Genomic DNA, 22,810 nt, shown 5'->3' with positions numbered 1-22,810 from the left:
TAAAAACTGGAGGACAGCTAAGTAATCTGAAGAACTATAGCGCTAAATTATAGTATTGCTTTTTGTTAATTAAGGTGGAGTCTCTAGTACATCCAATTTCATATCTACTAACCAATACTATATGGTCAACACTGACTATAACAATTCAAGTGCCATTTTTCTTAAGATTATCTTCCTCAGAACTGTTTTATAAGACTATTAGATATTTTCATTTCAAAGGACTAAACCTGAGATCTAAGTAAATTTTCTTGCATTTTTATATGTTCCAGTAGATAATTTCTAAAAGTAATCTAGAATGATTGTTAGCTTAAAATAACATGTTTGTAACTGGACCATGTTTAACTAAAAGCTACCATTTTTTAAATGACATCAAGTTATAATCATAGAATTGGTTTAATGAAAGTGTGGGGATTTGGGAAGAAATAACCACAACTTGGCAAAATATGTTTAAAACATCAATTTGCGTCATTACTAATTACAGGACAAATATATAGTTCTGAATTAAAAAAAAATCAGCCGTAACAGAGCTAGTCTTAAAGTCCCAATATACGCAGAATTTTCACTGTGAAGAATTTTTGGAAAACATAAACTGACTGAAATGATTAGCATACACACTAGCAAGTGAACACTTTGCTATGGAATTTTCTTTTCAGCAGTGTGGATTGAAGCTAGGGCTCAAAAAACGACATGGTCTTCCATGGCATCTTTTTACTGTTTATTTGAAACAAGGTTGTCATCCAGAGAGATCAGCAAACCAGTTAACATAAAATCTCCTCTGCTCAGAAAAGCAAGTGGAACCCCGAGCCTTCTGCTTGGCGCTGAGGCATGTCAGAGCCCATGAGTCCCTCCCACTCTGCTCTCGGGGCACAAAACGGCATGTTTCTTGGGAGACGGCCAACTCTGATGAACACCAGACTGCTTCCTAAACTCCTTTTTAGGAAGACTAGTTCAAACTTCCTTGGTATTTATTATCTCAGAATCCTTTCCTGGACCACAGGCTGGGACCTCATTTATACTATAATTCCAAAAAACTAGTGAAAATTTTCTAAGGGGCTATTTCATTAGAAAACATTAAAATATTTTTTTTCTCTCTGTGTTAATGTTTTCCCATATCTAGGTTTTAAAAATAATCCCTTTAGAAGTCATTATAAATGTATCCGTGTTCCAGTGACCTAAGGTAGTTTTGACTATGTGGTAGGAATGTCGTTGTTTTACTTGGAGGATTTCCTTCAAGTTATGTTCCTGCTTGCCTGATAATGGCTTGATTTATAAAATTAGATTTAGAGGTATGTTTTCTCAAAAGGAAGAAAAAAAGATCAGGGAGCCAAGCTGTGAAGAACTCATCATGAACAACCGAGAAGCCCATTATAATTGAATTCTTGCTAACCACAGCATAGCCAGATCTGTTTTCTGCCCCCTGATGTGTTATATGCTTATAACTGGTCAGTAAAAATATAAGAACTTTTGACATGGCTGAAGGATGACAGTGTATTATACTGGCTGTTATTTTTGTCATATTTAACATCTGAAATTCATGAGTTTAAACTAAGTGGGATAAAATTTAGATTCCAGGTAGGAGATAACCTAGGCTAATGAAGGGCCTTGCTGCTCAGTAAACATATATGCATCTAATCTCCTAAACTGGTAGAAACAACGTACACTCATCCTTACTCGCTAATAACACTGGCATTCGGCACATTGGCAACTGTCATGTTTGTTGAGTAATTTTTTTTGACCTTGGTCATGAATATCTTTCAAAGCTTAGAAAGAAAGCTAGGTGAGATAGGAGATCCCATGTTCGAGGCTAGCCTCAGAAAGACCCTTTTTCTTTTTCTCCTTCCCTCCCTCCCTCCCTTTCTTCCTTCCTGGCAGTGGGGATTGGACTCAGGGGCATTCTACCTCTGAGCTATATCCCCAGCCCTATTATATTTTTTTTTGTTTTGAAACAGGGCCTCACTAAGTTCCTGTGGCTGGTCCCAAATGTGCAATCCTCCTGTCTCAGCCTCCCAAGTACTAGGATTATAGGCGTGTACCACCTTGCCTGGCTGAGACCCTGTTTTGAAATACGGAATAAAAAATAGGGCGGGGGGGTGTAGCACAGAGGTAGAATGACCCTGGGTTCAATTCTTGGTACAATAAAAAGTTAAAAAGAAAAAAGAAAAGGAAAGAAAGCTTGGAAGCTGAGTGTAGTGGCACATGTTTGTAACCAAGTACTTGGGAGGTTGAGACCGGAGGATCGAAGGTTCGTGGCCAGCCTCAGCTACTTAGGGAGGCTCTCTGCAACTTAGTGAGACCCTATTTCAAAATAAAGAACAAAAAATAGGGTGGGGGTATAACTCAGAAGTAGAATGCCTCTGGGTTCAATTCCCAGCACTGCAAAAAAGAAAGAAAAAAAAAAGCTTGGAAAGATAAATGACTTATTATATCTGAAGGATGAAGTTTAATAACTTAACAGCTAAACTAGAAAAAAGTCTTGCTCAACTCATGTAAAGACAAACACATAATTGAGGTTAGTGTCCAGAAAGACATTAATAGTTGGAATGATCTGAATATAATAAGATAGAATGTAGTAGGGCTGGCTGGGAGTGGTGGCGCACGCTTGTAATCCCCGCGTTTGGGAGGCAGAGACAGGAGGATCGCGCAGGTTCGAAGCTAGCCCCGCGCGCTGGCTTAGGAGACCCTGTTTCCAAATAAAAATGCAAAAATAGGTCTGGGAGTGTAGCCCGGAGGTAGAAGGGCTTCCAGGAACCCCAGTACCACCACCAAAAAAAAAAAAAAGAATGTAGTAGGGCTAAATGTAAATAATTATCCTTGATTCCAGGGTCAGATGTCCCAGTACTGTTCAGAAATGTCTTTTCATTATGAATATATCAACTAAAACAATGTATAACAAAAGAAGTGGGAATATCTCCAGCTTACCTGGGGCCACCTTTGCAGAACTGGGGAGATGAGCTGGTTAATTAGTCACGGGGCCAAGACTAAGCCACTGCCTGAAGAACCTAGAGCTGTCAGGAGACTTGGCTTCCTGACTTACGCTTGTGTTAACTTAAACCACCTCGAAGTAGCCATTCCTGAATGAGTTTCACAAGAGATGGCAAGGTCTAGAGAAACCAAAGCCCTTAAAAGTGCTGGTTTTAGGTTGTGAAAAGACTTTTTCTCCTTGTGCAATGCTAACAGGATGAGAAAACGCTGGTAAGGCAGCATCTATGAATGAGTGGAACTTATCTTGTGAGACACATGTAAATCACCTTCCCTGTGTTAGGGCCTGTTTAGTGTATGCTGTGCAGTATCCTAGGAGAATCAGTATCATTATTACAAAGAAGCCTAAATCATTTACCAGTCAGGTTTGCTTTAAAAAATATATATAGCCATGTGCTACATAATTGCATTTCAGTCCACAAAAGACTACATGTTAGTGGTTCCATAATACTGTATCACCAGTGATGTAGCCTTCTTAATTTGTGTAAGTAAACATTACTGTAATGATGAGATGACCTAGCATGTATTTCACAGAACACAGCCCACTGTTAAGCCCTGTATGACTGTAGAAACAAAGACAGGTGGGGAAGGAGGAAAGGAGTAGGAAGAATAAGTGAAAACAGGAGAAATCTTTATTCAAGGAAGATAAAGAACCAAGGGGGACAAATAAGGAATAAGCAGACAAAGTAAGACAGCTTAACGGAAGCAATCTATACCCACAAGTGGAAATCATTTAAAAATTAGAACGCTTGGGAAACAGGACAATTTAACTAAAATTTCCAGTTAGCTCTAGGGTTAACCAGGAAGTTATGAACAAATAACAGATTTGTTTCAACCCTTGTTTCTAAAAAAAAAAAAAATCTGTAATGTATTAATGCACTTTCCTTATTGAGATTTAATTACAGAAGAATAGGATTTGATAATTAAAGGTAGATGTTTTTATAACTGTTTTTGTGAAGTACTATAGAAACTATAAGTTACGTTAGGTTTGTGCTAATTGTAAATCTTAATCTGTTAACTGATTTCTGGACTGAATTTGAACAGCTGAGTATAGGAGGGGGAGGACTGAGCTGCAGTCAGAAGGCTTGGGTGCTCACAAAGTCTGAAACCAAGGTAGTACTTTAAAAAATAGAATACTTCGGGGATCTTCTAATACCATAGGTTATCCAGTGAAAATCAGAGGAACAAATCATTTGAGGCAGGACGTTATACGTAAGGACTGGTAGAAATGTTTGAGTTCATTGTGATTTTGAGCCGCACATTTTATTATATATCCCTTTATGAGAAACTTATGTAACATCATTAAATGCTTATTTCAATAACATAATACAAACTATTTTGTGTATTTCCCCATGTTTCCAGACTTTGTGCCAGACTACAGTTCTGTCTATCACTTAACCAGTGAGGGAGACTTAGATCAAATTTGGGTTTTCTCAGTATAGGATGAACTAGTGTCTCCTGGATCCGGAGAGGATCATATGACTTACAGCAAAACAATAAAGTGAGATAATAAACATAACTTCAATACCTCTCTAGATATTTCTCGGCTCTGTGTTTGCTTGTTCAATCTCTAGTCTTCATGAAATTTGTTGAGGGGAGAACCAAATTGCAATGAAATCATTGGTATTTGGTTGAAAATAATTTTATTTTTGTGGTACTGGGGATAGAACCTAAGGGCCTTCTACCTCCAGGCTATACTCCCAGACTTAGTTTATTTTTTATTTGGAAACAGGGTCTCAGTAAGTTGTGGAGAACATAAGTAGCTGAGGCTGGCTGCAAACCCATGATCCTCCTGTGTCAGCTCCCAAGTACTGGGATTACAAGTATGTACCACCATGCCCAACTCCAGAATGAGTAATTTTAATTCTTTTAAACTCTGTGTCCAATTTATTTACAATACATCATACATTTACCAACCAGGTGGTATCAGGTGTGTCCTTAAAATTGTTCTAAATGAGATGATCTGTTTTAGAGTGATTGGTGAAAAGTCATTAGAAACTTCCTTCATTGCCAGATGTGGTGGCACCTGCTTATAATCCTAGCATTTAGGAGGCTGAGACAGGAGGATTGCAGTTGGAGGACAGCCTCACTACTTAGTGAGGCCTTTTTCAACTCAGTGAGACCCTTTTTTTTTTTTTGTGGTACTGGGGTTCCTGGAAGCCCTTCTACCTCCAGGCTATGCTCCCAGACCTATTTTTTTTAAATATTTTTATTTGGAAACAGGGTCTTTTAAGCCAGCACGGCTGGTTTCAAACCTGTGTGATCCTCCTATCTCTGCCTCCCAAGCACAGGGATTATAAGCGTGCGCCACCACGCCCGGCATTGTGAGACCCTATTTTAAAAAATAAAGAATAAAAAATAGGGCTGGGGGGTGTAGCTCAGAGGTAGAATGCCGCTGGGTTCTATCTCCAGTACCACACGCATACCAAAACTTCCTTCATTGAAGGAAATAAGTGATTGAGTGAAAAACTAATAGAATTTGGTTTTATATTCTGAATTAAGAACTGATTAGGAAATGGTTAGTATGGTTAGGTAGTGTTAAGAAAATAGTTCATTTTTATACCTCTACTTTTCCAAAAAGGAAAAAACCCTAAATTCCATCAACACACACTCATGCATGGCTTGATGTCATTCTGTCTCACTCTTGCTTTCATGGGATGTCTGAGACGATTCATTCCGCCTCTTCCTTTCTCAGGTTTCATGCATCTTAGGTAGATGAATACCAACGTATGATGTCAGACCACAGAGAGGTACATTCTAATAGGCTTTTATTACCTTTTCTTCCGAGTCCCCTGGTTGACAGGTGATTACTCCATCTCTTGATCCTCCTGCAAATGTTGCCTTACAATTTGCAAGCCACTGTTGTTGGAAAAAGACAGACATAGGTAAATCCAGAGATGTCCTGAGAACATTTAAAAGATGAATTCTGTCAGGAAAAAAGTTATTATCATGCTTCTAATAATAGTAAAAGAAGGATTTTGCTATAATGACTTTTAGGAAAGGACCATTTTTTTGGGTGCTAAATATTAACTAAAATTAAAATGTCTTGCTGGGTGTGTTTGTATACACTTACAATAACAGCAAGTTAGGGAGGTCCTCTGCAACTTAGTGAGACCCTGTTTCAAAATAAAATAGGGCTGAGGGTATATCTCAGAGATGGAATGTCTCTGTATTAAATCTCCATTAACACACACACACACACACACACACACACACACACACACACACACACATAAATATCTATTGGTTTACTGATGTCTATTTAAAAATATTTAATCCCAGCTGGGTGTGGTGGCACACGCTTGTAATCCCCGCATTTGGGAGGCTGACAGGAGGATCGCGCAGGTTTGAAGCCAGCCTCAGCTGGCTTAAGAGACCCTGTTTCCAAATAAAATATAAAATAGGTCTGGGAGTGTAGCCCGGAGTTAGAAGGCCCCTGGGTTCCATCCCCAGTACCACCAAAAAAAAAAAAAAAAAAAAAAAAAAAAAAAAAATTAATCCCAGCATTTGGGAAGCTGAGACCGGAGGATCGCAGTTCACGGACAGCCTCAGCTACTTAGTGAGGCTCTCCACAACTTAATGAGACCCTGTTTCAAAATAAAGAATAAAAAATAGAGCAAAGGGTGTAGCTCAGAGGTTGAATGCCCCTGGGTTCCATCCCCAGACCCACACAAAAAAATAAAAATAAAAATATTTCAACATTGTGGTATCACCCTGGGGAATGGGTTTGCCAGAACATTTCTAATTTACATGCAAATGAAAATGTATACATAGCCGGGCATGGTGGCGCAGGCTTGTGCTTGGGAGGCTGAGACAGGAGGATCGCGCAGGTTCAAAGCCAGCTGCGCCAGCTTAGGAGATCCTGTTTCCAAATAAAATATAAAAAATAGGTCTGGGAGTGTAGCCCGGAGGTAGAAGGGCTTCCAGGAACCCCAGTACCACAAAAAAAAAAAAGAAAGAAAAAAAAGAAAATGTATACATATATGGTTAGAAATCTCATAGGATTGAGATTAGGATCAACACTTACTTCCTAGCAGGCTACATGATTCTAGTTATCATGATCTGACTCGTGGCACGCCTATGGCTGCTATGATATGGTGGCTTCTTTAGAGCGCTTTGAGAAAGGCTATTGCAGCAATAGTTATTTTGAAAATCTGCCATTCTTATGCACCTGGGATAGTAAATCACACAGATGTTTAGAGAAACCTTTGGGTAGAAAATAATGAGTAGTGAAATTCACACCTAGTATCAATAGGTTAGTATGGTTCACAAACCAGAGTTCAAGTATTGCTAATGACTGAGAAGCTAGAAAATAACGACAAGAGCCACAGAAATGGAAGACAGAATGGTTGTTGTGGAACATCAGAACTCTTGCCCTTGGACAGGTCAGGAGAGAAGATCAATAACAACCATAAACAAACTCAGTAAGTACTTAGGGAACTTCTGTGTAGGTGGCAGTATGCTGGGTAGTTCAAATATATTTTTCTATTTTCAGGGAAATATGTTGTTCTTAAGAACATCAACCTTTGAATCTCACAGATCTGTGTTTCAGTACCCTTCTTCTGCTGCCTGTGGAATGATGATAATAGTGACTCCTGTAGCGCAGTTGTAACTATTGAGTGTTTAACTGTTAGCAGAACATGAGTCACATAGAAAGAACCCAGGAAAAGATAGCTGTTAGGACTACCATCATTCTCATCTCCTTACAAGTCTGCAAGTTAGTTATTACCATCAATGGCTTACAGAGGATGAATATGAGAGAATGTAAGTAACTGAGCTAGGATTTGAACCCAAGTTCACCCAACTTCAAAATTCATCAGAAGGGACATATGTTTTCTCTAATATGCTCAAGCTAGGGAGTAGTGGTAATACCAGAGGGACTCCAGATGATGGAGGGGAAATCTCAGCAAAGCTTGAATGGAGAGATAGGAGAGGAAGAAAGCTGAGGTTGTTCAATGGAGGAGCTACATACAAATATTTGTAATAGTATAAATATAACATGATTAACCTGGACGCTCTTTATTGGGAGGGGGAAGGGAAATGGGGGAAGGAAGGGCACAAAGCACAATCTAAATGTACACCATTTTCAATATGTTCCACTTATAAAAAAATAAAAAAATAAAAATTCAAAAAATAATTCATCTTTCTGGAGTGCCTGACAAATTAATGGGAAACATAGATATCAATAGATAGTAGAGCCAGATGTAGTGGCTCACGCTTGTAATCCCAGCATTTGGGAGGCTGAGACAAGAGGATTGCAGTTCACAGACAGGCTCAGCTACTACTTAGTGAGGCCCTCTGCAACTCAGTGAGACCCTGTTTCAAAATAAAGAATCAAAAATAGGGATGGGGGTATAGCTTGAAGGTAGAATGCCCCTGAGGCCCCATCCCCAATACTGGAAAAAAATATTATAAACAATTGTTGGACCATTAAGTTCTGTGGGCTTCCAGCTGTCAGAAGTTAAGTGTTTTGCATGTATAGTTTCTAGATCATGTTTATCTCTAACATTGTACCACCTACATCTAAGAAGAAAGAAAAAATGAAGAACAACAGCAAAGATAAGGAGAAGCAGGGACAGAGAGAAGCTCACAGTGGTTGGTCTCATTTGGTTTTAACTGAATGCATATATACAGAAACGTAAAAGCTTACTGAGAGAGTGGCCTCTTTTCTATTGTTGTAAGTGTCCAAATATTCTTGCAGTTCTAAAACACTGAACTTGAGTTTGTCCAGAAGTCCACAAGAAAGGAGCTACAGACAGGAAAATAATTTGTATTAAAATATTTAGGGAGATACCAACACAAAGGCATGATTACACAAATAGAGTATGTCTAGAAGGAAAGTCATCCATTTTAATGAACTGAGAAACTCTGCTGTCGTATCAGTTGTAACTGCAATGAAATACTAGCTTGTAAATCTAAGCCTCCTCTGAAAATGTCATCTGAAAAATTTCCATCTCAGTATAGGCAGACAAGTCCTACCAAGTATTCCAAAGAAGCCCACATGAGCTCTATCATCCACTAATACTTCATACAGTGTGAAGACAGACCTCCGAGGAGATTTTAAAACTGATTTTGTACTTAATCTGTAAAATCATTTAAGAAAGAATGAATTCTCATTGAATTCCTTGCTATGAGGCAGCCAACCAATCAGGTTTTTTGGGAAGACTGACTTTGTCAAGATTTTAAAATTCAAGGTATGTCTTCATTGGTTCTAAACCTCAGAAGTTATTCAGCCTATGCGATGGTTCTGTGACACGATAAGGGATATAAAGAAAGGTAACAGATAACACCTGTCCCTAAAGAGCTTGTGAGCCATGGGGGTTAGAGTTATACTCTGAAAGTCAATATGCAATAGTCAGCAAGAGATCCTCTTAATCCTCCTCTAAACTCATCATTTGTAGTTTGGGATATGCAAATCCACAGGTCATAAGTCTCTGAGACCTGGGTATGGGAAAGAGATGTGACATGGTGGCTCTAGAGACCCACCTGGCCAGGTCAGCTCCATGGTTTCTCCACCCATGTGCAAGCTGTCAGAATCATCCAAGTAAAATACCGAAGACATGGAAGGAATGTGGATTTTTTTGTGTGTGGGGGCAGTGGTAGTATACATTAATCACCCTGCAGAGACACAGGGCTTTGGGAATCACATCACTACATGTAATGGTTTGGACTTAGAATGTCCTCCAAGACCTCATGGAAACAAGGCAGCCATGTTGGAGGTGGGCCTTGGTTGCCAAGGAGGGGCCCTGGGGGTGTGGCTATGGGGATTTTTTAAGGTTGCTCTTGCTTCCCATCTCCATGATGTGAGAGCAGAGCCTTGGTCTTTCCCTCTTTTGCTTCCTGCTGCTATGCCCTGAGCTCTGCATACTCATCCTGACATGGGCTGAGTCCTGAAATCTCTATAACTGTGAGCAAATAAATCTTCCTTCCTCTAAATCATGTGGGGATTATGTATTTTGGATTATGGCAGTGTTGGCCGAAACACTACCCAATACACGCTGCCAGAACAGGGCTGGGATACTCACAGTCTCGGCATCCACAAAAAGTGTTGGGCATTCGGAGCAAGAGGTGAGCATCTGGGATGAACTGACAAATTTGGATCCAATTCCCCGAAGGTTATCTCCAAGGTAACTGGCTGCATCACAGGTTAGGAAGCAGAACCTTTTCTGAATATTCTGCAAGGCAGGACAGCAATTTTTTGCAAAGATCAAGTTTAATGCACATACTAGAAAAAAAACAATTTTTGTGTGTGGGGATAGGACTTCTTAAATTTTCTATGGATTTTATTAATTAGCAAGGAGAAATTATAATTGCATTGTGCATATGTTTTGAAATATATATCATGTAAGCCAGGCATCGTGACACATGCTTGTAATCCCAGTAGCCTAAGCAACTTGTGAGGCCCTCCACAATGTAGTGAGACCCTGTTTCAAAATTAAAAAATACAAAATAGGGCTGGGGGTGTAGCTCGGAAGTAGCCTCTGGGTTCAATCCCCAGTACCGCAAAAAAGTATGTGTGTGTGTGTATGTATATGTACATATATATATATATATATATATATATATATATACATACACACTCACACACATACATACACACACATATCATGTGTATTTGTTTATATGTAGCCCAATGGCTAGATCTAGTTATTTAGCATATGTGTATGCATTACCTTACATACTTATTTTTGCCATGAGAACACTTAAAATCTAGTTTCTTTGTAGCAATAGAAAAAAATCTTTATAAAATCTTTATAAAAGACAGGTGTGGTGGCACATGCCTGTAATCCCAGTACTTGAGTGGCTAAGAGAGGGAGATGACAGGTTTGAGACCAGCCTCAGCAACCTAGCAAGGGACAAATGTGTGTGTGTGTGTCACTGGAGTTTGAACCCAGGGGCATTCTTCCTTTGAGCTAAATGCCCAGCCCTATTTTATTTTTATTTTAAAACAGGGTCTTGCTAGGTTAATGATGGTCTCACTATTTTGCTGAGGCTGTCTTTGAACCTGCAATCCTCCTGTCTCAGCTTCTCAAGTACTGGGATTACAAATGTGCACCACCATGCCTGGCTTTCTATTTCAAATAAAAATAGAGCTGGGGGTATAACTTGGTGGCATGCCTCAAGGTTCAATCTCTAATACCACAAACATCTTTACAAAAATATCAAATGGGAGCCAGGCATGGTGGTACACACCTATAATCCCAGTACTTGTGAGGCTGAGACATAAAGATTTCAAGTTCGAAGAAAAGTTTCAGCAAGTAGTGAGACCTTCATTAACCTAGCAAGACCCTGTTTCAAAATAAAAATAAAATAGGGCTAGGGGTATAGTTAGGAGGTAGAATGTCCCTGAGTTTAATCATAGTACCAAAAAAAAAAAAAAGTCAAAAACAGCTCCTTAATGGTCCAAATGCCATGACTGCCTAGGATTGAGAATGTCAGAAAAATCAGGGTGGCAAGAGCAAAAGATAATTAATGGCAGCTTAACACATTTGAGGTCAACATCTTCATGACATCATTCTAAGGAAGTTAGGATTGAATAGAAAAAATATTAGAAGAATTTGGGAATGTCTAGAGGAGAAAAAAAAAGAACAATCTTAGAAAAAATCTGTAACTTGTGCTTAAATCAGAAGGTCCCTGGCTCCCTGAAGAGACTGGGCTCTCCCTAAGAGCCCCGTACCTTAAACAGAGAGGAGAACACATGAAATGTGTACACGGCACAGGAGCCATCTGAGTCGCACATAAGCTGGTTGATGTGGCTGCGCCAGGCCTCCTCGGCGTCGTCACAGGCTGTGGGCTGAAAGGCCGCGAGGATGGCTGAGAAGAAGGGAGAGGGAGGGGGGGAGACTCCTCTGTCCCCTTCTCCAAAGCTGGAAAATACAAACACAACAATGTCAAGGAGCGATGTCCTCCTCCTCTACCTGGTTGTACATGAGCCAGCAGGATGAGGTGCCTGTTTGGGTCACCCTCCCCTTCCAGATTGCTCTGGGGACCTGGCTTTTGTCAAAGGTCGCTGAGATTATTTTCTGAGTCTAAGAAATGGGGTTTTCACTTCTAGAGTATCTGCGAGCCCTTCACTTGTGGTTCCTTTGTCCAGACTCAGCACCTCTTTTAGCCCTCAGCAAGTGGCTCCCTGACGCCCCACCGCAGACAAAGTAAAACATTCAATCCTATGCTTTGGCACTGCCATTCTTCTTTAATATGAAAATTTATAATACCAATTTTGATTTTTCTAATTTTTTTCTTTAGGGAGAGAGAATATTTATGAATGTATAATGCATAAATGCCCAGGATGCTAGGGCTAGGGTGGGGAAGAGGAAATGAAGAGAAGTGCAGGGTGAGAGAGACAAGAAGAAGGGGAGAGAATGAATGAAAAGGGAAAAGTCTAACCTCAACCTTTCCCTTTGATGCTCAAAAAGTACTCACCAGGACAGAAGGCCTTTGTCTAGGTATATCAGAAGCTTTTACTAGTCTCATTTTCAACTTTTAGAAGAATAATTTTAGGATCTTGACTTTATTCTCCTGCAGTAAATCTACAGCATTTTATTTTTGATTCAACCCAAATACAGTTTATTTAAACTATTTTTGGGGGCAATACTAGGAATTGAAGCCAGAAGCATTCTACCTCTGAGCCATTACCCCAGCCCTATTTTTTATTCTTTATTTTAAAACAGGGTCTCATTAAGTTGTAGAAGGCCACACCAAGTAGCTGAGGCTGGCCACAAACTCACAATAATCCTGTCTCAGTCTCCCAATTACTGGGTTTGCAAGCATGAGCCACCATGCCCAGCTCTTAAACTATGTTTTAAATTTTTTTCTCTTCATGTTTTTTTTTTCCTATTCTTATATTTCACTAGTTTCAGAGATATCAGCCTGAAAGATACCCACTTAAAGAAGAACAGGTATTTATCATATAAAGAGGCTCTTGGTCTTGTCTTTCAACTCAAATAGAAAGAAATCATATCCAGGATTTGCTATATCCTACTTATCTTCAAAGCTTGGATCATGTCTCCAGGCCTTTCTTTGGCTTCTCACATTGCTCTGGCCTTATAAATTCTTACGTGGGCATCTTTTCTTGGTTTGGCATGAGGCCTTACCCTGGGGTTGGATGAGTCTAACTTGGGAGAGCCCCCCACGTGATATGTCACCAGACTCCTGCATCAGAAAGGCTTGGCAGTGTAACTGAGGCACTGAACTCAAGAGAACGAATGCAATATTGCATGTTCACTCTACTCTTTCCATAGGTAAAGGCTCCCTTACCTTGCAAGAGTAAACTGGTCCATGCCTCGGTTGCTTTTTTCCTCTGCCTCAGTCATATCCAGGCTGAAGCTGTCGCTGCATTCAAAAGCTGCTGGTAGTTCATTGATGGAACTTGAAAGATCGTCCTCATGCACAGTGGTGTCCTCCTCCTCCTGGACAGCATCAGCCTGAGGGATGAAGGGAAAGAGAACCCCCAGTGTGTAAGAATATGTACAGGAAAACCTGCTTAGATAAAAAAATAAGACAGAGATTAATAGAACAAGAACATTTTTTTTAACTACAATACATTCAATTGCTAGAACTGAATTCAGAAATTCTCTGAAGTGCTCTTTAATTATCTGTTCAGTCTCTTTCATAGTAGTCCCTAAAGGGGATCTCAGTAGATTCTCATAGTTGACTCATGCTGGAGAAGACCATAGAGATGCCTGGTCCAACCTCCACATATCACATGTGAGGAAATGATGCTCCAGGTGGGAAAGGGACTTGTGTACAAGTCCAGTCAGAGCTGGAGTGGGGAAGAGGAACACCGCCTTTAGAGCTCCTCCCACCATGCCACTCCCGCCTTCTGAAAGCAGGCCTGTCCTGAGTCAGTTCTCTTCCCTAATGGAATTCCTCTGCCAGTGGATGCTAGAGTTAAAAGTCACTGGTGCTGACACAGTAGATGCTCAAGAAATCTCTGGAATGTGCAGGAGTGATCTAGACTCCTTTACCAAGCCTGCTGGGTTGATAGGCTTTTCCATATTGAAATGTCTCCAAAATCCTTTTGAATCTATTTGCATCTAGGCTCTACTCTTGAATCTCCATGAAGAGAGCAGATAGGAGTGTCCTCTCTCACCTTACTACAAGATGTGGAATGAGCAGTAATGTGAAAGGGCATTAGGACAAGCTGAACTGGCATCAGTGGGAGACAGGAAAGAGACACAGCAGGCAGAATGGAAAAAGAGGCCGGGCTTGAACGTGGGCCAGGGGAAAACTAGCTGGAGAACTGATTGTTCTTTATGAGAGGAAGGAAGGCAACTGGATCACACATCAGAAGAGGAGAGGAAGAAAATTCTCATACATGTTTTCAGTGAGTCATTTTCTTAGAACAAAAACAAAATCAAGGTGAACTAGACGTGTATGAGTTAGAGCTTTATCGTGGGTTAACATCTGGCTTCCCACTTAGTGTATAGTATTTCAAATCTGGGATTTGTAAGAGAAATGAACAAGAATGTTAAAGATATATTAGAGAAACAGGAGAGCTCAAGTCTTTGGAGAAACTGCTTGTAAGTACCAAGTTTTGGAGGATTTTTTGATACCTGTTTCTTTTTGCTTTCAAAACTACAGTGCTCCAGCGAGGCTGGCCTCTGGTGGCTGGTTCAGGTTATTAGTGTCCATAAACTTCATATATCAGGGAAGGGCTGAGTTCTTATAAAATATCTGTATTTTCTGTTTCTAATATCACAGTTATATTGAGCACCATAGAAACTGAATTTATAAGAAAAACTATAGCTCTTTACAAAGGAGACACAATTGTTCCTTGATAGAAAGCACTACTTACCTTTTGCTTTTGATATGCTCTAAGGAAATTTGAAATGTTTTATAAAATATTAAAATGTTACTACACTAGATAAAATTGATACTACAATGTTATATCTAATTATCTTTAATCAGGATTTAATATTCTTAGGTTGTTATTGAAACATTCTTTGTTATTTTTGTTTATATGGAAAAAATAGAAAGCTGTTAGCTAATTGAAATACACTTTGTGTTTACTGTTAAAATTGTGAATAAATAAGATCTCAATTTTTTAGGATTCCCTTTAGTGAGAAGTTTCAGATGTACGAAATGTGAATTTACGCTGATAAGTAAATTTTACAGTTTTGCACATCCCTAAATAAGCATAACATGACCAGAAGGCCTAGGACAAGACCTAAATGCCAAGATTTTGCTTTTTTAAGTAATAAGCAGACACTGAGAAGCTGCCACATATTTACAAAAGTATCGACTGCTATGCTTCACACTGACTGTAATGTGAAGGTGAAGAGGACAAAATAAACTTAAGCATGCTTTTTCCTCTTAAAAAAAAGAAGGAAAAAAAGAAAAAGAAAGAAAGCACAATGTACAAATTCTATATAGTTTAGCATTCAAAATAGTAAAACAAAGAAAACAACTCTACCCATACTGAGAAATATCAGGTACAAATAACTTTACGTATCTTTTGTGGGTCGCCCCCACTCCATGAACAGAATTTCTTAATCTTAGTATGCTGGCATTTTAAACCCAGAATGAGGTTTTATTTCTGGACCTTTCTTTGCAAAAGGAAAAGACTCTGATAACTCCAAGAAATTGTACTTTGGTGGTTGTACTTGGTTTAAAGCACATAGGTTTTTCTTGACTGCATATCTATATCTAGTACACTGTAAGCCAGTACAGAATAGCCAGTATTGAATTTTTTCCATTAGAAGTATCAGAAAGAATATATTTTCATAATTTTTTTCTACTTTCTTTCAGACTTACCCAACCATAACCAATTTCAGGATAAAGAAAATGTTATTCTATCCTAGATTGTTTTGGTATTTTTAATATAAGAAAGTAAAATTTCATACTGATGGGCATAAATGTGGTTACAGCTTGCAAGCAGTTTTATGACCCAGATAGTCTCTGGAAATTTTGATAAAATAAAGTTTAAATAAAATATATACTGTTGAGTTTTTATTAAAGAGTCAGATAAGGAAATTTTATCTGTTAGTTTCTGTTTCTCTTCAGTCTGACTAGGAGAGTTTTGTGTGAATCTGGCATAATGCTGCGATTGACATTAAGAATTCCAAAGTATGCCAAAAGCCAAGTATTAAATCAATGTACAAATTGTATAATTGGTTCCTACGCAGGAAAAAATTTCCCCAAATGCATGTGTACACCCACACCCCACTTAGCATATTGTTTTATAGAATCCATGACAAACAAGATCTTCCTGGTCACAGCAACCTTAGACACATATCACCATCCCACCCGCTGTCAGCAGTGTTCACTTCAAATGTTTCATTTCACAAAGTTAGCAGGACAAATTTCTTTCAATCAAGAAGATGGCTGCTCACGTGTGTCAGTATAAAGCAATTTCAAAACACGGCTCAAGCCAGGCATGGTGATACAAGCTTATAATCCCAGTACTTGGGAGACTGAGACAGGAGGATGGCAGGTTTGCAGTCAGCCTCAGCTGCTTAGTGAGGCCCTCTGCAACTTAGTGAGATCCTGTTTCAAAATAAATAATTAAAAATAGGGCTGGGGATATAGCTCGAAGGTAGACTGTCCCTGGGTTCTATCCCCAGTACTGGAAAAAACCAAACCAACAAAACATGGGCTTCAGTATACAGGCTTCAATTATTTCACTAAAATAGGGAAGGAAAAAAAGGTCTCTTCACTTTGACCTCTCTCTCCTAAGAATTCTCAGAACATTTCTAAGTACTATTTTCTAAGAGAAACTATAATCATAATTGCCAAAACCTCTTCACCTTTGAACCCTCAGAAATCTGCAGATTATTCATATCTGGCAAAGAAGCCTCGAAGCTGGTCATTCTGGTGATGAAGGCATGAGGGTCGGCTGGGGTGGAATCGCAGGTGGTGGTGAGCAGTTCCATGGGGTTGGTCTCCTCGGAGGGTGAGAGGGTCATAATCTGTTTAAGAAGCAAAGGGGAGAAAACATAATATGAATTTGCCATTCTTTAAAAGCTCTGTTTTTTACAGAAGAGCACAAACCACTGTTCTCTAGTTTCCAGTTGGTACTAATCTTCTCATTTCCATATGCCATCATTACTGGACCTTAAGCCTTGAGGTGGCAATCCAGTATTAACCTGATGTCATGAGGCAGCCCTCTAAAATACCCAGTACTTTTACTGTCAGATATCTCCATCAAAATGTCTAGTTCCTAAGACTTTAGATAGCTGAGAAAAATTTTTTAATAGATTGCCATCATCAAATTTATTTGGGAAAAATCTAGGCCTTCATAGATTGGAATTTTTCAGGATGGATAGCATATACTCCAGCCATCATTTCCATCTCTACCTATAGAGAAGAGGGCACCTGGAGTCAGACAGATACCGCCCACATGACTTTTAAAAGTAAGCCTCCCAGTTGCCATAATGGACAAGTTCCTACTTACGAGGTCCGAGTGCTCCAGGAGTTGGCTGGCCGTGAGGTCCTCCTCCTCAGATGATTCATCGGAATCCTCATGGTTCATTTTATTTAGGCTGGGAGGGCTTCCTGAGAGCTGGCGCTCTTCCAGAGTCTGCATGTCGCACTTGTCCAGGCTGTCCAAAGAGCGCCTGCGTACTCCCCAGTTGAAGTTGTCCATACTTTCACCCTGAAATCACACCATCAGCTGGGTTTGTATGCAAAAATCCTCCTGCACGCACACCTTCCATTACCCAAAGCTTAGAAACAAATACAGTCAGCACATCTCATGCCTTCATCTGCTGTGGTCCCAAAACTTTAGTTCTCCTTATGTGAAAAGAAGCAAGAGCAGACTATTTTACGTGAATGCATATTAAGTCATAGGTAGAAGTGATTATACCCTTTCTCCAGCAATGTTGGGTAATATATTCTTTTTAAAGTTGATTTTGGCAAACTCTAGAAATGATCCATGTTTACAAGAATCTGTAAGAAAGGGGCTATTAATATTAAAACAAAAGAGGTGTGTGCTCCCTTCCCCCACCCGCCTCCATTGAGTGAGTGTGCTTTTTGGATGGAGAAACAAGTAGGAGCTCTGATTTCAGCACATTCCGGAATCCTTTGGCTATTACGTAGACAAGCATTAGGTAAACACCCAGCCTGTTCTGCCGTAGCGGTTCTCACAGATCAAATGCAGAGTTAAAGACAGAGAGCTGGACGAAGTTTGACAGGTCATGCATTACACAGAGGCCAGAGCAGCAATGGCTTAACTTTTTCTTAATGCTCATCTTTAAATAATTGTTCCAACCTGGAAATCAGTTAATTTCCTGCCTCACTACCAAGCAGCACTAAATGCTAAACTTATCCATTTTGCTTTACTGAGAACTGGCCTACATGGCCACACAAGTGTTAAAGAGAGCTTTTAGTTGTATGGCACATTCTCTACAAACCATCAGTTATTAAATAACTTTATTTGAATAACATAATATTTTTCTGTAGAAATGAATTTGGGTTTTGTTTATCTGCCTGTTAAGATAGGAACAAAGGAAGATAAATATTTCCCAGCTTATTGATAAGCAAATTTTAACTTAAACAAAAAAGGTAATCTGAAAAAAAAAAAAAAGCCCTGAATCCTTTCATTTCTTGGTGATTTGAAAGACGGCTTAACTGAAGGTCACTGAAATAACATTTCTGATGGGAGCTCAGTGAAGAACCTAACAAGAGATGCAAATTATTGTTGAACTTAGTGAGAACTATATTTGTGCATTTCCTTTTGGTTTAAGAGTCTGTGGCTTCTAGATCCTAATGAGTCAAGTTCACCACTCTCAAAGACCTCTCATATAAGAGGTGCTTAGCTTTTCCAAAGTCTGTTTTAGCATTCATTGTAGATGGCAACAGGTAAAAATCCTAATTTTGGATAGGATATAAACATTGTTCTCATTATTCATCCCCATTTATGATATTTATGATTGTAGGGAAAAAGAAAAAAGAAAAAATGTGTAAGAGCCAGAGGTCTTGGAAGAAAAGGAAAGTGCAGTGTGTAAAGAAAGAAATAAAAATAGAGAAAAATGAAAACACCATATAAAAAGAATGTGAAAATTACTGGGAGAAATATATAAACATAAATTCACAAAACTTGTACCAAATGAATGGATAGGTTGGGTGCAACATCTTAAGTAACAACTCTGGGCAGTTCCCACTGATCCTGGAGTAGAGCCACAAGCCTGCAGGTCAATACAGATGTTTAGGGCAGGAGGATGCTACTCTGCCCACAGAAGACTGCTACTGCTGATTTGGTGCAGCCCTAGTGAAGACCTAGATCCACTGGGCATGAGAGGAGGGGAGCAGGGAGCAGAATAAGACTTGTCTGTCTGTCTTGCTAGAGGATGTGACAGGTCCATTAGGGCAAAAGTGTTGGAATTGTTTCCCAAGAGGTGGCTGAGGGATTGAGATGACGTAGTGTTGGAGTCTAGTCCCAAAGTCCATGGTAAAGAGGAGGTAGTATGGAATGAAACTGACTAAAAGTATATAGGTACATGTACAAATATGTAACAATGAATCTACTATTATGAATAATCATAATCTATCATTAAAAAAAGAAGAGCCAGGCGTGGTGGCACACGCTTGTGATCCCAGTACTTTGGAGGCTAAGACAGGAGGATCACAGATTCAAAGCCAGCCTCTGCAACTTTGGCCCTTTGCAACTCAGTGAGACCCTGTTTCAAAATAAAGAATAAAAAATAAGTCTGGGGGTGTAGCTGGGAGGTAGAATGCCCCTGGGTTCCATCTCCAGTACTGCAAAAAATGTAAGTAAATAATAAAAATAATGCATAAATAAATAAAAATAGAAGGGAACAAGGCTTTCTCAGTGTGGCATAGGGATAGCCCTAATGGGGGAGCCACCTCCATACTGCTTTTCACTCAAATTTCAGATTTGAGGTTTTGTTTCAAAGTTAAAAGTCAAAACTATTTTATTGATGATGCCAGATTAGCTAATGTGTGAAAAAATGTAGAGGACATCTAACTATTCTAGATGGACAATTTGTACATAGAGTTATCAAATATCATTATTATCACCCAGTATTTATACTAGGATAGAAAAGCATTAACAGTTCATTACTGTAGAAATAATATTGGAATCCTGTTGATTTTTTTCTCTTTTCATGGGGAGGACTGAACCCAGAGCCTTGGGCATGCTGAATACATGCTCTACCACTGAACTATACCTTTGCCTGATTTCATTTTTTTCTTCTTTGTGGTACGAACCAAGGGGGCATTCTACCTCTGAGCTACACCCCCAGTCCTATTTTATTTTGAAACAGAGTCTCACTAAGTTGTAGAGGGCCTCACTAAGTTGCTGAGGCTATCTTTGAATCTATAATCTTCTTGTCTTAGCCTCCCAGGTGCCAGGATTATAAGTGTGCACCACCATGCCCAGCCTGATTTCACTTTTTTTTTTTGGTGTTTGCTTTTATTGGTGCATTATAGTCTTATATCATAATGTAAATAATGTTGACAATGATATACATGCACTCTTGATTTCACTTTTAATAATTTCACATCAAAATCTATCCAGTTTTGCTATTGCTTAATAAAAAATTATAGGATTTACCTAAGTGTTTGGAGATTTACTTTCTCTCAAAGAGATAGAATCATGCAATTTCCAGACAGAACTCACATATAAAGGTTTTTTTTTACTTGTATTTATGTTTTAGAGAATACTTCCATAGTAGAGCAGCCAAGAAAAATACCTCTTATATCTCAATACCTAAGTAGAAATATATATGCAAATAAGCATACATTTGCTGGAAGGGAGGAAAAAGCAATTCTGTTGTTATAAATCTATAATGATGCAAAAAGTCTACTAGCATATCTGAATTAAAAATAGCATCATCTTACCTGAAGTTCCTGGGTAGCAGATTGAATGGACAGAAAAACAAATAAAAGGTCTATTTAAAATGATTATTATAGATACTCAAATACATTTGTCTTAGTTTTAACAAAATAGCAACTAACGGTGCTAACAACCTCCGCTTATATATTAAAGGTAGGGATATATGCTAACCCCAAAGAGAAATATCAGTATTAAACATCAGCAATTCCACATCTCTTAGTGAGTGCTGGATCATGCAGCTAAGTAACAAATCATAAACACAATTTCTAAAATAGCTTTCCACATTCAGTGACAACTTGGGTCAGCTTGGCACTTTTTTTTTTTTAATGCCTAAATAGTTATCTGTGAGAAAACTTTAAATGTCATGGGAAAATGAATGAGGGTCATTAACTGGAAAAAAGGTCATCATCTGATCCTGCCCACAAGCTGAAAGTGTTTGGAATCGCAGTCTGTTTACTGCAGATGTGCCATTCATAGCTAAGACACACCACCTTTAAGATTCTGAAAGTTCAGGGGCAAAACCCCTTGATATTACTCAACAAATTCCTGACACTACCTAATGAAAAGGAATAGACATGACAAAACTACTTGTCTTTTTTTTTTTTTTTTTTTTTGACTATGCAGTTTGGATGGAGAAGCCAAATTTACTTAGCTTTCTCTGATGAGGATATTCTAAAATTCTTCCCCAATGACAGCATATTGGACTGTGAATGACGACTGTGTGCCTGGCACTAAGCTGGAAGCTCTGCAGGTTGTCTTATTCAATCCTCACAGCAGTTCTGTGGCAGGTATTATTATACCCACTGAACAGATGAGCAAGCAGAAACCCAGAGGAACTGATGTGTAGTCATATGGCCAGGCTGTTGGCAGAGCTGAAATTCAGACTTGGAGCAGATGGATTCAATAGTCCAAATGCTTTCACCCTACTGCTCTGTAAGCACATAAGAATTATTACAATTTTATTCAGAAGTAGCAAAACATTCTCAAATGGTTTGTTTATTTTTGAGACATGGTCTTGCTATGTTACCCAGGTTAGACTTGGACTCCTGGACTCAAGGTATCTTCCTGCCTTAGCTTCCCAGTTGACAATATAGACACACATAGGGCGTGGCTTTCAAATAACATATTTGGGTAGAATATGCCACCTTACTTTTTTGAGGTTTTTATAAAGTCTTAAACTCAAAAGATAAATTAATCTCTCTGATCTTTTAGTTGTTGGCTAGGAAAATAGCTAAAGGAACGTAGAAGTATTAATTATTTACTGTCCATGAAAAACATTAATTGGCAGGGTGTGGTGGCGCACTCCTGTAATCCTAATATTTAGGAGGCTGAGACAGGAGGATTGCAGGTTCAAAGTTAACCTCAGCAACTTAGTGAGACCTTGTTTCTAAGTAAAAAATAAAATAGAACTGAAGGTGTAGCTTAGAGGTGGAATGTCTTGAGATTCAATCCCCAGTGCTAAAAAAAGGTGTAATATTTTAGTATCTTTCCTAAATACTTTTCTGTCAATCAATCAATCAATCAATCAGTCAATCAATTTATTTATTTTTGTGGTGCTGGGGATCAAATCCAGGGGTCAGCACAGACTCTACCACTGAGCAGCCCCAGCCTACTCCTTTATTTTGATAGAAATTAAATTTGTTAGCTGTTCTGAAATTGTCTCTGACTTCTGCTTTACATCGGTCCTGCCAGGTCACTGCATAACAGTTTTCTCTGGGTGAGACAGGAAAACAATGCTTCCCTTGCTTTGTTGGTTTCCCCCTCCCCCACCCAACTTTCAGAATGAAGAGAGCTTGGGCCTGAATTCTAACCCAAGAGTAAACATTAGGTCTGCTGCCAGACCAGGGAGCTAATCTTTTGACATTAGCTGAGCTCAAAATATTTAGAAACTATTCAAAACAGTTGTATTTTGCACTGAACATTTAAAACAACCCTTACTGCATTTAGTGAATGCTTTCTCTATCACTAAATATGGTCAGTAGAAACCTCTGCAATACTTTTTTTCTGTGTGTGTGTGTGTGTGGTACTGGGGGT

The 22,810-nt window shown here is 39.0% G+C and overlaps 1 protein-coding gene across 2 annotated transcripts in view; it reads right to left on the bottom strand.

Moving 5' to 3' along the window:
- The window catches only part of FRY (FRY microtubule binding protein), a gene marked incomplete at both ends in the record, with an annotated part of 292,951 nt that overhangs the window by 25,299 nt on the left and 244,842 nt on the right, over positions 1 to 22,810 (bottom strand). For both annotated transcript variants that reach the window (XM_080719965.1, XM_080719966.1), the window contains 7 exons: positions 5,755 to 5,838; positions 8,630 to 8,728; positions 10,005 to 10,154; positions 11,657 to 11,846; positions 13,237 to 13,403; positions 16,728 to 16,889; positions 17,375 to 17,575. In XM_080719965.1, coding sequence (XP_080576091.1) covers positions 5,755 to 5,838; positions 8,630 to 8,728; positions 10,005 to 10,154; positions 11,657 to 11,846; positions 13,237 to 13,403; positions 16,728 to 16,889; positions 17,375 to 17,575 — 1,053 coding nt within the window. The remainder of the gene's footprint in view (positions 1 to 5,754; positions 5,839 to 8,629; positions 8,729 to 10,004; positions 10,155 to 11,656; positions 11,847 to 13,236; positions 13,404 to 16,727; positions 16,890 to 17,374; positions 17,576 to 22,810) is intronic.

Source organism: Muscardinus avellanarius, assembly GCF_963383645.1.
Source record: "Muscardinus avellanarius genome assembly, chromosome: 2".
In the NCBI taxonomy this organism is placed as follows: domain Eukaryota; kingdom Metazoa; phylum Chordata; class Mammalia; order Rodentia; family Gliridae; genus Muscardinus; species Muscardinus avellanarius.
Note: the sequence above shows the minus strand (reverse complement) of the source record. Positions and strands in the feature narration are given on the sequence as shown.